This window comes from Mauremys mutica, chromosome 13 (assembly GCF_020497125.1).
Source record: "Mauremys mutica isolate MM-2020 ecotype Southern chromosome 13, ASM2049712v1, whole genome shotgun sequence".
Lineage (NCBI taxonomy): Eukaryota > Metazoa > Chordata > Testudines > Geoemydidae > Mauremys > Mauremys mutica.
The window spans coordinates 32893710-32905725 of NC_059084.1; the positions used below are offsets into that span (position 1 = coordinate 32893710).

General features: G+C 56.6%; 1 protein-coding gene across 1 annotated transcript; it reads left to right on the forward strand.

Annotated features, from left to right (window-relative positions):
* Window positions 1-1743: 1743 nt before the first annotated feature.
* On the forward strand, window positions 1744-11708 carry LOC123348703 (CMP-N-acetylneuraminate-beta-galactosamide-alpha-2,3-sialyltransferase 2-like). The gene is made up of 6 exons (XM_044986317.1): window positions 1744-2028; window positions 4354-4544; window positions 7657-7836; window positions 8724-8769; window positions 9884-10003; window positions 11393-11708. The coding sequence occupies exons 1-6, from the start codon at window positions 1744-1746 to the stop codon at window positions 11558-11560; spliced, it is 990 nt and encodes a 329-aa protein (XP_044842252.1). The 3' UTR covers window positions 11561-11708.
* Window positions 11709-12016: the final 308 nt, after the last annotated feature.

Consider the following 12016-nt stretch of genomic DNA (forward strand, 5'->3'; position numbering starts at 1 on the left):
AGTACTACACGGTGCTGCATGTGCCCAGCTCCTGCTGAACTCAAGCGGGCGTCAAGCTGAGAACACCAGATTCCAGACAGAATAGGGCAGACTCACCCCAACCTACTGGTTATCCTATCATTAGATTATACTAAGCCAGTAACAAAAGTGACCATCTGTCTCACCACACTGGCTAACAAGAAGTCAAAAATGCACTCTCCTTAGGCTTTCCAGCCCTTGGCTCACCACCCAGACGCTGGCCTGTATGATGAGTGGTTACTGAAAACCAGTTTAAACAAATATAGGGTCCTTCTAATCCCAAGAGGTCAGCCACTTAGCCAGGTCAAAATATAACTCAGATCTTACCTAATAACTACGCCGATGCCAATCCTTTTGTAACTAAAAACTAAAGGTTTAATAAGAAAAGAAAAGAAGAGAGTTGTGAATGGTTAACTTTTCCATTGACACCTTCCATGACATACTTTGTATGCGATTTGTTGCAATTGTCTAACCATGGTACTATCACTGATATAATGATTCTGTTCAACCATACAGCATCATACTGCCCCTGGCGAGATGAGGCCTGCCCTTTCCTTATGGGAGGATCCTTCCCGTTCTGGGGCTCAGCTCAAAGTGGGATTATTGTTTGGAGACTTAATGCAAAAGACTTTTAGCTTCTCTGAGTCAGGGCACAATGGGTGGGAAAATCCCTCTTTTCTGATCTTATCAGCTGGCGAGGGTTTGGTCCCCAAATAATAAAAAGAATGGCTGAGCCCTGGTTCTGGATCCTCACCAGGAGCTGGAGTCCTCTGGCATAGCGGAGTGTTCCTGAAACTGCAAAGCTTTGCAGTTCTGGGTTTGCCACATGCTACACAGAACTCTTCGCTGTTGGGAATGGTGGTGCCAGAGTCTCGCTGTGCATGTGCCAGGTGGAGGTGCACGTGGTTTATTTGTTCCTGGCCCACTGCCTCCTGGGGCAGCGGAAGGGATTGTCTTTGGGCCTCACTTAGCCAGAGCTGAGCAAGGACCAGCGTTGTTTTTCAAAGGAAAGTGCATGGGAAGCCTATGTCGCTGGAACACAAAGGCTGAGAATTTAAACAAAGGGGTGAGGTTCCCCCAGCAAGGCTGATGCCCCCACATTGCACTTGTGGCATATATCACATCTGGAAAATGGGGCTGAGTTAATGCTTCTGGGAGGAACCATAAGGTTTGAATTTCTTGACTTATGACTGTTTACATTCTCTGCTTGGACTGTGCATTAAATGTAGATTTGAGAGGTTCATATTCTTAGAAAAAAATTACCATAACAATAAATTACAAATACATTTACATTACTTAGAAAAACCTCCTCCTGTCCTCGGCCTAGTCAGTGCTGTCAGACTCTGTCCTGCAAGACTTTCCCCTGGCACTATAGTCTGTACTGATGCTCGTTATCTGGTCTGTTTCAGGCTGGGACAGAGAGAGCCAAAGCCTGGAAGAAGCTGTCCCCTGCACGGAGCTATGCGGGACTGGTGCTAACGCTGACTTGGGATCAGGGCTGGAAACCTCCAGTGGCTCCTGTGTGTGTTGGACATGCCTGCCCCTTCCTTCCATTCTTGGGGATCTGCAGCTACCCAGGAAAGGCTCCTGTTCATCCCGTAAGAGCAGGAAAACTGCAACGGTGCCCAAGTGCCTACGGGCAGTGACCCTGAACACCACACATGGGCCCCTTCCCATGGAACAGACCCACTGAAGTTCTGCAGGGAGGAGCTGGTGGAGTGAAGGATGCTGCACCGGAGGAAGTTGTGGGCTGCTACAACCCTGTGCATGATGCTTGTCCTGTGGCAGGTTCATCAGTCCTTGTACCTGGGGCATTCTGCCTCTTCCTGGAGCCTTGGAGACATGCTGTGGCCTCTGTCTGTCTCAGAGGCCAAGCCCTGTGGCTGTGCCAGCTGTATTGTGGAGCTCAGAAGCTCAGCCTGGTTTAACAAACGGTACAACTCAGCGATAAATCCCCTGCTGACGGTGCACACCTCCAAGATCGCCCCAGACGTTCTGTTGTGGTGGCTGGTGAGTTACAGAGTCACAGCAATTAAACCAATGCAGACACCTCCTACCATGGCCGTTGGTGGCAGAGCCCACCCTTGGGCCCCTCAGAGCATTGCAGCAAGGACAAAGCAGCGGACTGGGGCACGGCACCATGGCACGGGTGGGTAGCAAACAAAGGGATGCTCTGAGCGCCAAGGGCTGGCTCCTTTGTAGGACTGGTCCCAGGAGACAGGCTGTAGCAGCTGAAGAGGCCAGCAGAGACTAGTGAGGGTGGGTGCTTGCCCCTGCTGCCATGCTCCCTGGTTGGGGGGCATAGGGCCGGGCCAGGGTGCTTTCACATTCCCCAAACAGCTGCCCATGCGGAGAGCCTGTTCTGTGCTCCTCTCACTCCCCCATGGATCCCTCTGGGAAGAGGTGGTTGGGGTAGAAAAGGGCAGCCACCAGCACACCTACCAGCAGTTCTGGTCTGCAGGGCAAGCCGCTCAGCCGGCCCCTTCCAAGTCCCTGCTGGCTGCATCTGTCCACTGCGTGCAGCTCCCTGCTCTGACACCCGCAGCTGCCTGTACAGCCGTGCTTAGCTCAGCCAGGAGCAATTCTGGGGGCCCAGAGAGTGGGAGCTGCAGGGAGCAGCCAGGGGCCCGTGAGCTGAGCTTGCACTCTCAGGCCTTGTCTTCACTAGGCGTTAGCTCACAGAGTCACTCACACTCAGGGGAAGGCCAGGCTCTTTGGAGTGTTCCCACAAGATCACCGGTCGCGGGAACCCTGGGTTCCCCATCGGCATTAACTTGGCCTGTTAGCTCAGCTGGCCTGGTCTGCATCGGGATGGGACTGTGCGTTAGCTACCTCACGGAGCCACAAGATCCGTGCTACACTCCCAGCTTTGGAACAGTTTCTTGGAGGAACCCCTTTGATGTGCCAGACCCCCAGGGCCACCCGGCCTCGCTGCCTCCTAAGATTGAACCTCTGGGGCTGCAGTACTCCTGCTTCATACAGTGAGCTCTGTTCAGCGAGTCCAACGGAGACAGATTCCTGGGAGAGACTTGTCTGCTCTGCAGGGATTAATGCACCTCAGAAAGTATTTACAGGGACACTCAACAGTGGTTTCAAACCAGTTGGGTTTATTAGTCCCTGGGCACACAGCATGGGAAGTCCTTAGGTTAGCACAGAGAAGTGCAGCTTAGCACAGTCCAGTCTGGTCAGCCCAGAGCCCCAGCCATGCTGTAGTGAACCCTATTTTCAGGCTCTGTCCCTCTCAATTTGACCTTCTGTGTCAGTTCCCAGGTTCCTCCAGAGAACTCCCAGCTTCCTCCAGCAGCCCCACTGCCCACCTTCCAGTCCTTTGTTCTTAAACTGGGCTCTCTGCCCGACTGCCCTGCTGAGAGGCAGCGAAATCCAGGAGGCACTGGAGCTTGCATTGTTTTTTCGGGCCCTGTTGTTGAACTGGGTGAATTTCAACCAGTTCCTTAATGACTCTTTAATCCACCCAGACCTATGTCCCTTAGCATAGGTGCTGACTCAGTGGGTGCTCTGGGGCTGGAGCACCCACGAGGAAAAAATGGTGGGTGGGTACTGAGCATGCACTGGCAGCCCCCCATCAGATCCTCCCCACCCCCCAGCACCTCCCACCCACCAGAGTTTGGAGCACCTCCCTCTCCTTTCCCGGGCCTCCCGCCCGCCACGATCAGCTGTTTCACAGCATACAGGGAGACTGAGGGGGCAGGAGCAAGGATGTGGCACACTCGGGGGAGGGGGCAGAACTGGGCAGGAAATGGTGGGGTTGGAGTGGAGTGGGGATGGGAAGAGGTGGGGCGGGGTTGGGGCCTTGGGGGAAGGGGTGGAGTGGGGGCGGGGCCTGGGGCAGAGCCGAGGGTCAAGAACTGTGGAAAATCAGCACCTGTGTCCCTTAGTCTGCCCTGAAAGCAAACTTAATCCTTGTTCCCTACTGGGTAACCATGCAATGTATCAGGGAAACTGAGGCACACATCAGGGTCATACAAACTATTCAAAAATTCCCAGCTTCATTATACCAACACACCTAGTAGAGATGCACCCGTGTGGCCAGCAGAGCTCCGCTGGCAGGGAGCTTGGGGCAGCACTGGGCGAAGTTGCTCAGGCAGGGTGGGGAGGACTGCCCCAGCCATTGCACTGCAAAAACGGGGTGTCGCAGAGCAGGAGCCGGGACACGCTGTGTGCCCTCTGAGCACAGCAGGGTTGGGCTCACAGCTCTTCTGGCCCCTGCAGAGAAGGCATTGCCTGCCCGGGCCCAGCCCCCAGGCCCTGCCACCCTGCTGCGCATTGGGCTCGGTGAGCTACAGACATGCCCTATCTTTGTTCTTCTTCCTTTAGGAGCTGCAGGGCTCACAGAGCAGTGCCCAGCTCCAGGGAATAATCCAGCAAATGTTTGACATTCTCCCATCCCCAACGCTGGACGCTCGCGCCCCCTCCCGCTGCAGGACGTGTGCGGTGGTGGGGAACTCCGGGCGCCTGCGGGGCTCCCACCACGGGCGAGAGATCGACTCCTACCACTGGGTTCTGAGGTGAGTGGGACAGAGCTGACTCATCCCCTGCTCTGTATGTGCCTCTCCAATGGGCCCGGCCCTCTGCAGCCGCTCTGGTGGAGCAGAGTAAATCTCTGCCCACAGGTCTGAGATGGAGCCCCAGCAAAGGCGCAGATGAACCCAGGACCCTGTCCTGCCCCGGGGTGTCTCACGGCGCTGTGCCCTCCCAACAAGCAGTGAGGAGGCACCCGGTGCTGCAGCCAGGCTGCTGAGACCTCCAACGGCCCTTGGGCACCTGGTCATTCATAGAATCATAGAATCATAAAATCTCAGGGTTGGAAGGGACCTCAGGAGGTCGTCTAGTCCAACCCCCTGCTCAAAGCAGGACCAAACCCAACTAAATCATCCCAGCCAGGGCTTTGTCAAGCCTGACCTTAAAAACCTCTAAGGAAGGAGATTCCACCCCCCCCCTAGGTAACCCATTCCAGTGCTTCACCACCCTACTAGTGAAAAAGTTTTTCCTAATGTCCAACCTAAACCTCCCCCTCTGCAACTTGAGACCATTACTCCTTGTTCTGTCATCTTCTACCATTGAGAACGGTCTAGATCCATCCTCTTTGGAACCCCCTTTCAGGTAGTTGAAAGCAGCTATCAAATCCCCCCTCATTCTTCTCTTCTGCAGACTAAACAATCCCAGTTCCCTCAGCCTCTCCTCATAAGTCATGTGCTCCAGCCCCCTAATCATTTTTGTTGCCCTCCGCTGGACTCTCTCCAATTTGTCCACATCCTTCTTGTAGTGTGGGGCCCAAAACTGGACACAGTACTCCAAATGAGGCCTCACCAGTGCTGAATAGAGGGGAATGATCACATCCCTCGATCTGCTGGAAATGCCCCTACTTATACAACCCAAAATGCCATTAGCCTTCTTGGCAACAAGGGCACACTGTTGACTCATATTCAGCTTTTCGTCCACCGTAACCCCTAGGTCCTTTTCTGCAGAACTGCTGCCCAGCCATTCGGTCCCTAGTCTGTAACAGTGCATGGGATTCTTCCGTCCTAAGTGCAGGACTCTGCACTTGTCCTTGTTGAACCTCATCATATTTCTTTTGGCCCAATCCTCTAATTTGTCTAGGTCACTCTGTATCCTATCCCTACCCTCCAGCGTATCAACCACTCCTCCCAGTTTAGTGTCATCTGCAAACTTGCTAAGGGTGCAGTCCACACCATCCTCCAGATCGTTAATGAAGATATTGAATAAAACCGGCCCCAGCACCGACCCTTGGGGCACTCCACTTGATACCGGCTGCCAACTAGACATGGAACCATTGATCACTACCCGTTGGGCCCGACCATCTAGCCAGTTTTCTATCCACCTTACCGTCCATTCATCCAGCCCATACTTCTTTAACTTGCTGGCAAGAATACTGTGGGAGACTGTATCAAAAGCTTTGCTAAAGTCCAGAAATAGCACATCCACTGCTTTCCCCTCATCCACAGAGCCGGTTATCTCATCATAGAAGGCAATTAGGTTAGTCAGGCATGACTTGCCCTTGGTGAATCCATGCTGACTGTTCCTGATCACTTTCCCCTCCTTTAAGTGGTTCAGAATTGATTCCTTGAGGACCTGTTCCATGATTTTTCCAGGGACTGAGGTGAGACTGACTGGCCTGTAGTTCCCTGGATCTTCCTTCTTCCCTTTTTTAAAGATGGGCACTACATTAGCCTTTTTCCAGTCATCCGGGACCTCCCCCGATCGCCATGATTTTTCAAAGATAAAGTGGGAAGGAGTTCCCAGGCCGTGTACGAAGCACTCCCTGGAATCTGTATCGCCATCGCCCACTGTCTTCCCTCATGCACCATGTTTCAGCTCATCTGGGAGCTGCTGGAGGAGAGCGGGACACAGCTCTGGGGCTACATTTGAAAGTAAAAAAGCAGCCAGCTTGGGCTAGCAGCCCCAGTGAGCACCGGCCACGGCGACAGACAGATCCAAGCCCCCCCATTCCCTGCTGGCCAGGATGGCTCCCTTGCCCCAACCCATCCTCCCAGCCATAGCAATAACCATACTCCATCCTTCCCTCCCAGCCAGGGCAGGCCCTGAGCCCCATCCCCCACCCAGCCGGTCAGGGTGAATCCCGAGCCCCATCCCCCACCCAGCTGGTCTGGGTGGGCCCCACAGTGTTCTCTCTAATTTTTCCCACATCACCTCCATATTGGTGAACATAACAAAATTCATGTGGTGGGGGTAGGGCCAAGGGATTCGGAGTGTGGGAGGGGGCTCGGGGCTGGGGCCGAGGCTTGGGGTGTGGGCTTTGGCTGGGGGCGCGAGCTCTGGGGTGGGGCCGGGGATAAGGGACTCAGGGCTGGGGCAGACGGTTTGGGGGGGGTGAGGGCTCCAGCTGGGGGTGCAGGCTGCCCCGGGGCTGTGACGGGGAGAGAGAACTCCCCGCAGCTCTAGCTCCCCGCCGCAGCAGCTCTGGCCGGGGCTGGCTTGAGGCTGGGGGAGGGGCACCTCTCCCACAGCTGTGGCAGGTCCGGGGCGGGGCTGGGTTGGGTCCAGGGTTAGGGGAGAGGAATCTCTGCCTGCCACAGCCTTGAGCACCTGTGTGGTGCTTAATAGGCTTTTGCACAGTCGCATGGCCATGCAGCTTAGAGGGAACTTAGGCCCTGATCCCCATCCCCCACCCAGCTGGCCAGGGTGAGCCCCAAGCCCCATCCCCACCCAGCCGGCCAGGGCGAGGCCCGAGCCCCATCCCCCACCCAGCCGCCAGGGCGTGCCCCGAGCCCCATCCCCCACCCAGCCGGCCAGGGCGAGCCCCGAGCCCCATCCCCCACCCAGCCGCCAGGGCGAGCCCCGAGCCCCATCCCCCACCCTGCTGTCCAGGGAAGGCCCCGATCCACATCCCCACCCAGCCAGCCAGGGCGGGCCCCAAGCCCTATCCCCCACCCAGCCAGCTAGGGTGAGCCCTGATCCCCATCCCCCACCCTGCTGTCCAGGGCAGGTTCCAATCCCCATCCCGACCCAGCTGGCCAGGGCAGGCCCCGAGCCCCATCCCCACCCAGCTGGCCGGGAAGGGCCCCCTGGGAGGCTGGGAGCGCAGGGTCCCAGGCGTGCTGCAGCAGACTGATCTGTGCTCTCTCCTCGTGCCCCCAGGATGAACAGGGCACAGACTGCTGGGTTCGAGGAGGATGTCGGCGCGAGGACAACGCACCGCTTTATGTACCCAGAGAGCGCTGTGGACCTCCCGCCTGGGGTCCACCTGGTGCTGGTCCCCTTTAAACCTCTGGACCTGAAATGGGTGACCAGCGCCTTCTCCACGGGGGAGCTGCGCTAGTGAGCATGGGGCCTGATCTGCTGAGGGGGATCCTTTGAGGGCAGTGTCCCAGGCAGGAGGCTCCAGATGGGCATGGCTCATTTGCCCTTGGTGGAGGCTGAGGTGGCTCTGGGGGTGCTGTCTCACCCAAGGGGCAGTGGGCTCCAGTGTGCCCACAGCACAAATCCCCACACGAGATGGGGCTTAGGTGGTGCCCAGGCTCCACTGACTTGTGGAAGCTGATTCACCCCTTTGTCCAAGGAGAGGGGACTTGGGAGGCCCCCCAGAAGGATGACCCCACCCTAGGATGGGGGATGGAGGATCCCCAGGACACTGGCGCTGCCCCTCCCCCCAAGATGGCGGCTCTGCTCTGGGAAGCTAGATTGCTCCTGCCTCGTCCCTTGAGGGGACTCAGTGGCTCCCTTGGGAGGTTGATAGGCTCAGAGGCTCCTCCCCCTCAGGCCGGGGCACACACCAGACATGAGGTTCGGCTTGGCTCACTGAACCCCAGAGGGTGGCGAAGGACAGGGCAGACCTGAAGCTGGTTAGAGAGGGTGAGACCATTTGTACAGACCTCGGGGAAGGGCCACATCTCCTGACTGATGGCTCCAGCACTGGTGTTCAGACACACTCCACAGCTCCCAGGGGCTGGCTCAGTGGCTTAATGGCATTGTGCTGAAAGGCATCCTGGCTCCTGAGCTGAGGTCAGTGCATGGCCCCAAGGAGACAGCAGCTCCAGCAGACGCACTGATGAGGAGGCAGCCACTCAGCTCCTGAGAAGGTCTGCGCAGGCATTAGCCTCAATCCCTGGTGGATTGTAGAAGTCATGGGTGGGGCCAGAAGAAAGCCGAGCATTTGGTACAGAGGACACCACTTTCCACTGACTATGCTTCCTCTTCCTTTGTAGCACGTACACAAGAGTCAAACAGTTCATTGAAGCCGACAGAAGCAAGGTAAGGGCTGGCTGGGGACACAGCCAGCACCAGCCACCTCATGTTCTGGACATTTGCTTCCTGAGTCTGGTAGAGGATGGCCAGGTCTGTGGGGAGGACAGTTATCAGAGGCCCTTAAGGTTACATTGCCAGACGTTTACAGTTTCCTGACACTGCTTAATGGCGGAGGGAGGTCTAAGAATTTCCAAAAACTTTGATCAAGTGGCCAAGGACTAATCATGGAACCCGCTTGCGTGGGAAGCTGGCGACACAAAGTCTGTGCGTTAGAGTCTGGGGCAGGTTCTTGTAAAGTGGCTTCCAGTAAAGTGGCCTGATGGCCAGTTGTGCTCTGGAATCCCTGAGACACACTAGGAATCCATGTCATGCAGCCGACAAAGTGGGTATTCACCCATGAAAGCTCATGCTCCAATATGTCTGTTAGTCTATTCGGTGCCACAGGATTCTTTGCTGCTTTTACAGATCCAGACTAACACGGCTACCCCTCTGATACTTGACTAGGAATCCAGTCATTCAGGCAACAAACCAGTCCAGCCACACAGACGGTGTGTTCCTGAGAACCGGCTGCAGGAGCACTCCATCTTTCCTAGCCAGCCAGTGCAGAGCTCCAAGCTCCTGACACTGCTGGGAAACAGCAAAGCACAGGATAGCTCTGCCAGAGCCTCCTGGCCAGCCAAGTGTAGCATTCCCAGGCTGGCCATTTCCAGCAGCAGCTGGTTAGTGTGTCCCAGAAGGCTCTCAGGAGTGGGGTGCCCTTGTGGCGCGTTCTTCTGCTGTGCACCGGGTGATATGCACTGCCCACAGTGCACCAGGACCCAGGACGGGCCATTCATCTCACAGCAGACTAATCCAGTAGAGCTCCTGCCCTGATGGGAGCTAAGCTCACCCTCTCTAGGTGCTCATCTCTGCCCCATCAGCGAGTGCCCAGCCCTGTGCACACGGTCCCAGACGGGCTCTCACTGTGATATTCCCTAGCCCTTCCAGGACAGTGACGCACACAGGAATGTCAGCAGTGAGCAGGGGTGGGGCTGCGCCTTCCGGGCATGGCCTCTTAGTATTGGGTAGGATGATGACAGAATCGCATAGCATTTGCCCTGTTCTGTTCTCCTCCTCTCAGGTGCTAATCTTGAACCCTGCCTTTCTCAAATACATCCATGACAAGTGGACACAGCACCATGGGAGGTATCCATCCACTGGCTTCACAGCACTGCTCTTTGCCTTGCACACCTGTGATCAGGTAAGTGTCCGAGCGGGTGGGGCCAATGCCCTTGGCCTGTGATGAGGGCAGGAAAAGCTGGAGTCAGATGTTGTCCAGACGCTATGATCAGAGGAGTCTGGAGCAGATGCCAGGTTCAGCCTCCATGCTGAGACCACAGGCAGCCAGCTCACACACCACCCTTGCTGCAGCTGCCTGCCCGTAGGCCCCTTTGGTGCCCTTGCTTGCCTCTGCCCCAAATTGCAGCATGGTACCCGGGCAACACAGCGTGGTACCTGGGCAGCTCAACGTGGTACCTGGGCAGCTCAGCGTGGTACCCGAGTAACATAGCGTGGTACCTGGGCAGCTCAACATGGTACCTGGGCAGCTCAACATGGTACCTGGGCAACTCAGCGTGGTACCCGAGTAACATAGTGTGGTACCTGGGCAGCTCAACATGGTACCTGGGCAGCTCAACGTGGTACCTGGGCAACTCAGCGTGGTACCCGAGTAACATAGCGTGGTACCTGGGCAGCTCAACATGGTACCTGGGCAGCTCAACGTGGTACCCGAGTAACATAGCGTGGTACCTGGGCAGCTCAACGTGGTACCTGGGCAACTCAGCGTGGTACCCAGGAAGCTCAGCGTGGTATTTGGGCAGCTCAGCATGGGGCCTGGGCAGGCCAGAGTGGGGCCTGGGCAGCTCAACATGATATCAGGGGAGCTCAGCATGGTACCCGGGCAGTGCAGTGTAGTACCAGGGCAGCTCAGCTTGGGGCCTGGCAGGTCGGCATGATATCCGGGGAGCTCAGCATGGGAAGCTCAGCGTGGGGCCTGGGCAGCTCAGCGTGGTATCTGGGCAGGTCAGCGTGGTCCCCAGGGAGTTCAGCGTGGGGCCTGGGGAGCTCAGCGGCTAGGGCCTTGTGCCTTTTTTAAAAATATTTTTTTAAATGGGAGGGGATTTCTTATTTTGTTTTAGCCATTAAAAATGTTGTTTTATGTCTTTTATTACATGTAGATAATAAAATACCTCAAATGATCCCTCTCTCAGTGAGCCCCAGCCCTCATATGAACCCCTGGCACACTCCTCCCCCTCCCACCCCCCAATTCATTCCCCTAAATATTTCCCTTCCTGACTCTGACTCTCCATCTCCCCGCTGGCTGCCGGGGCATTTGGGCGGGTGGGATCCTGCCCTCAGAGTGGGAGACGCAGGGGCTGCAGACTGAGCCTGTCCTGCACTCAATCCCCAGTGGCAGCTCCAGGCCCCGTGCTTAGGTGGCCAGGGTTGCAGTGCCCCTCAGGTTCGGCTTGGCCATCTGCCAGGCAGAATGGGAGCCCCACGAGCTGTGGCTGTATGTGGGGGGATGTTTAGTTTTATGTGGGGGGCGGGTTCATGTGGGGCTCTGCTGACATCGCCTGTTTGCATGCAGGTGGCAGTGTTTGGTTACGGTGCGGACAACAGTGGGAACTGGCACCACTACTGGGAAGAGAACCGTCACCCTGGAGCCTTCCGCAAGACCGGCGTGCACAGCGCTGACTTCGAACTCACCCTCATTAAGAAACTGGCAGCCGAAGGCAAAATCTCCTTTTATAACTAGCTAAGGGGGCTGCTCCAGGGCCTCTTCAGCCTCTGCTACCCTAACGCCATCCCCCAGACAGGCAGCGCCTCCTCCCGCGGGAGCTCCGCTATCCACGCCCAGCCCCACTGGCTCAGGGAGCAGGACTGTTCGGCGTTGCAGCAGAACCAAGAACTCGTTAAAGCTAGATTCTGCCCATGCTGCCCTATTCCTCTCGCTTTTCTTCGCTGAGAGGGGAAGCTCTGGAGGGGGGTGTCTGGCTATCCAGACATGGTACCTGGGCAGCATCACTCAGCAATGGCTTTACCCTCTCAACACCCCGGGAGGTTGGCCAGCTGAGGAACTTGCCCAAAGCCACCCAGGAAGGCTGCGGCAGAGCAGGGGCGTTGCAGTGTGTGGTGTTGCCCAGTGCACAGCCGCACATTGCTGCAGCTTTTCGGGGCGCCTATGACCTGCTCGCTGGTTACTTTGAATATG

Bases quoted from the DNA above. Each gene is read 5' to 3' on its own strand.
- LOC123348703 (XM_044986317.1), top strand. From the start codon at position 1,744: ATGCTGCACCGGAGGAAGTTGTGGGCTGCTACAACCCTGTGCATGATG. The intron at 4,545-7,656 runs GTGAGTGGGACA...TCGTGCCCCCAG, and splicing joins TCCTACCACTGGGTTCTGAG to GATGAACAGGGCACAGACTG. The intron at 10,004-11,392 runs GTAAGTGTCCGA...GTTTGCATGCAG, and splicing joins CCTTGCACACCTGTGATCAG to GTGGCAGTGTTTGGTTACGG.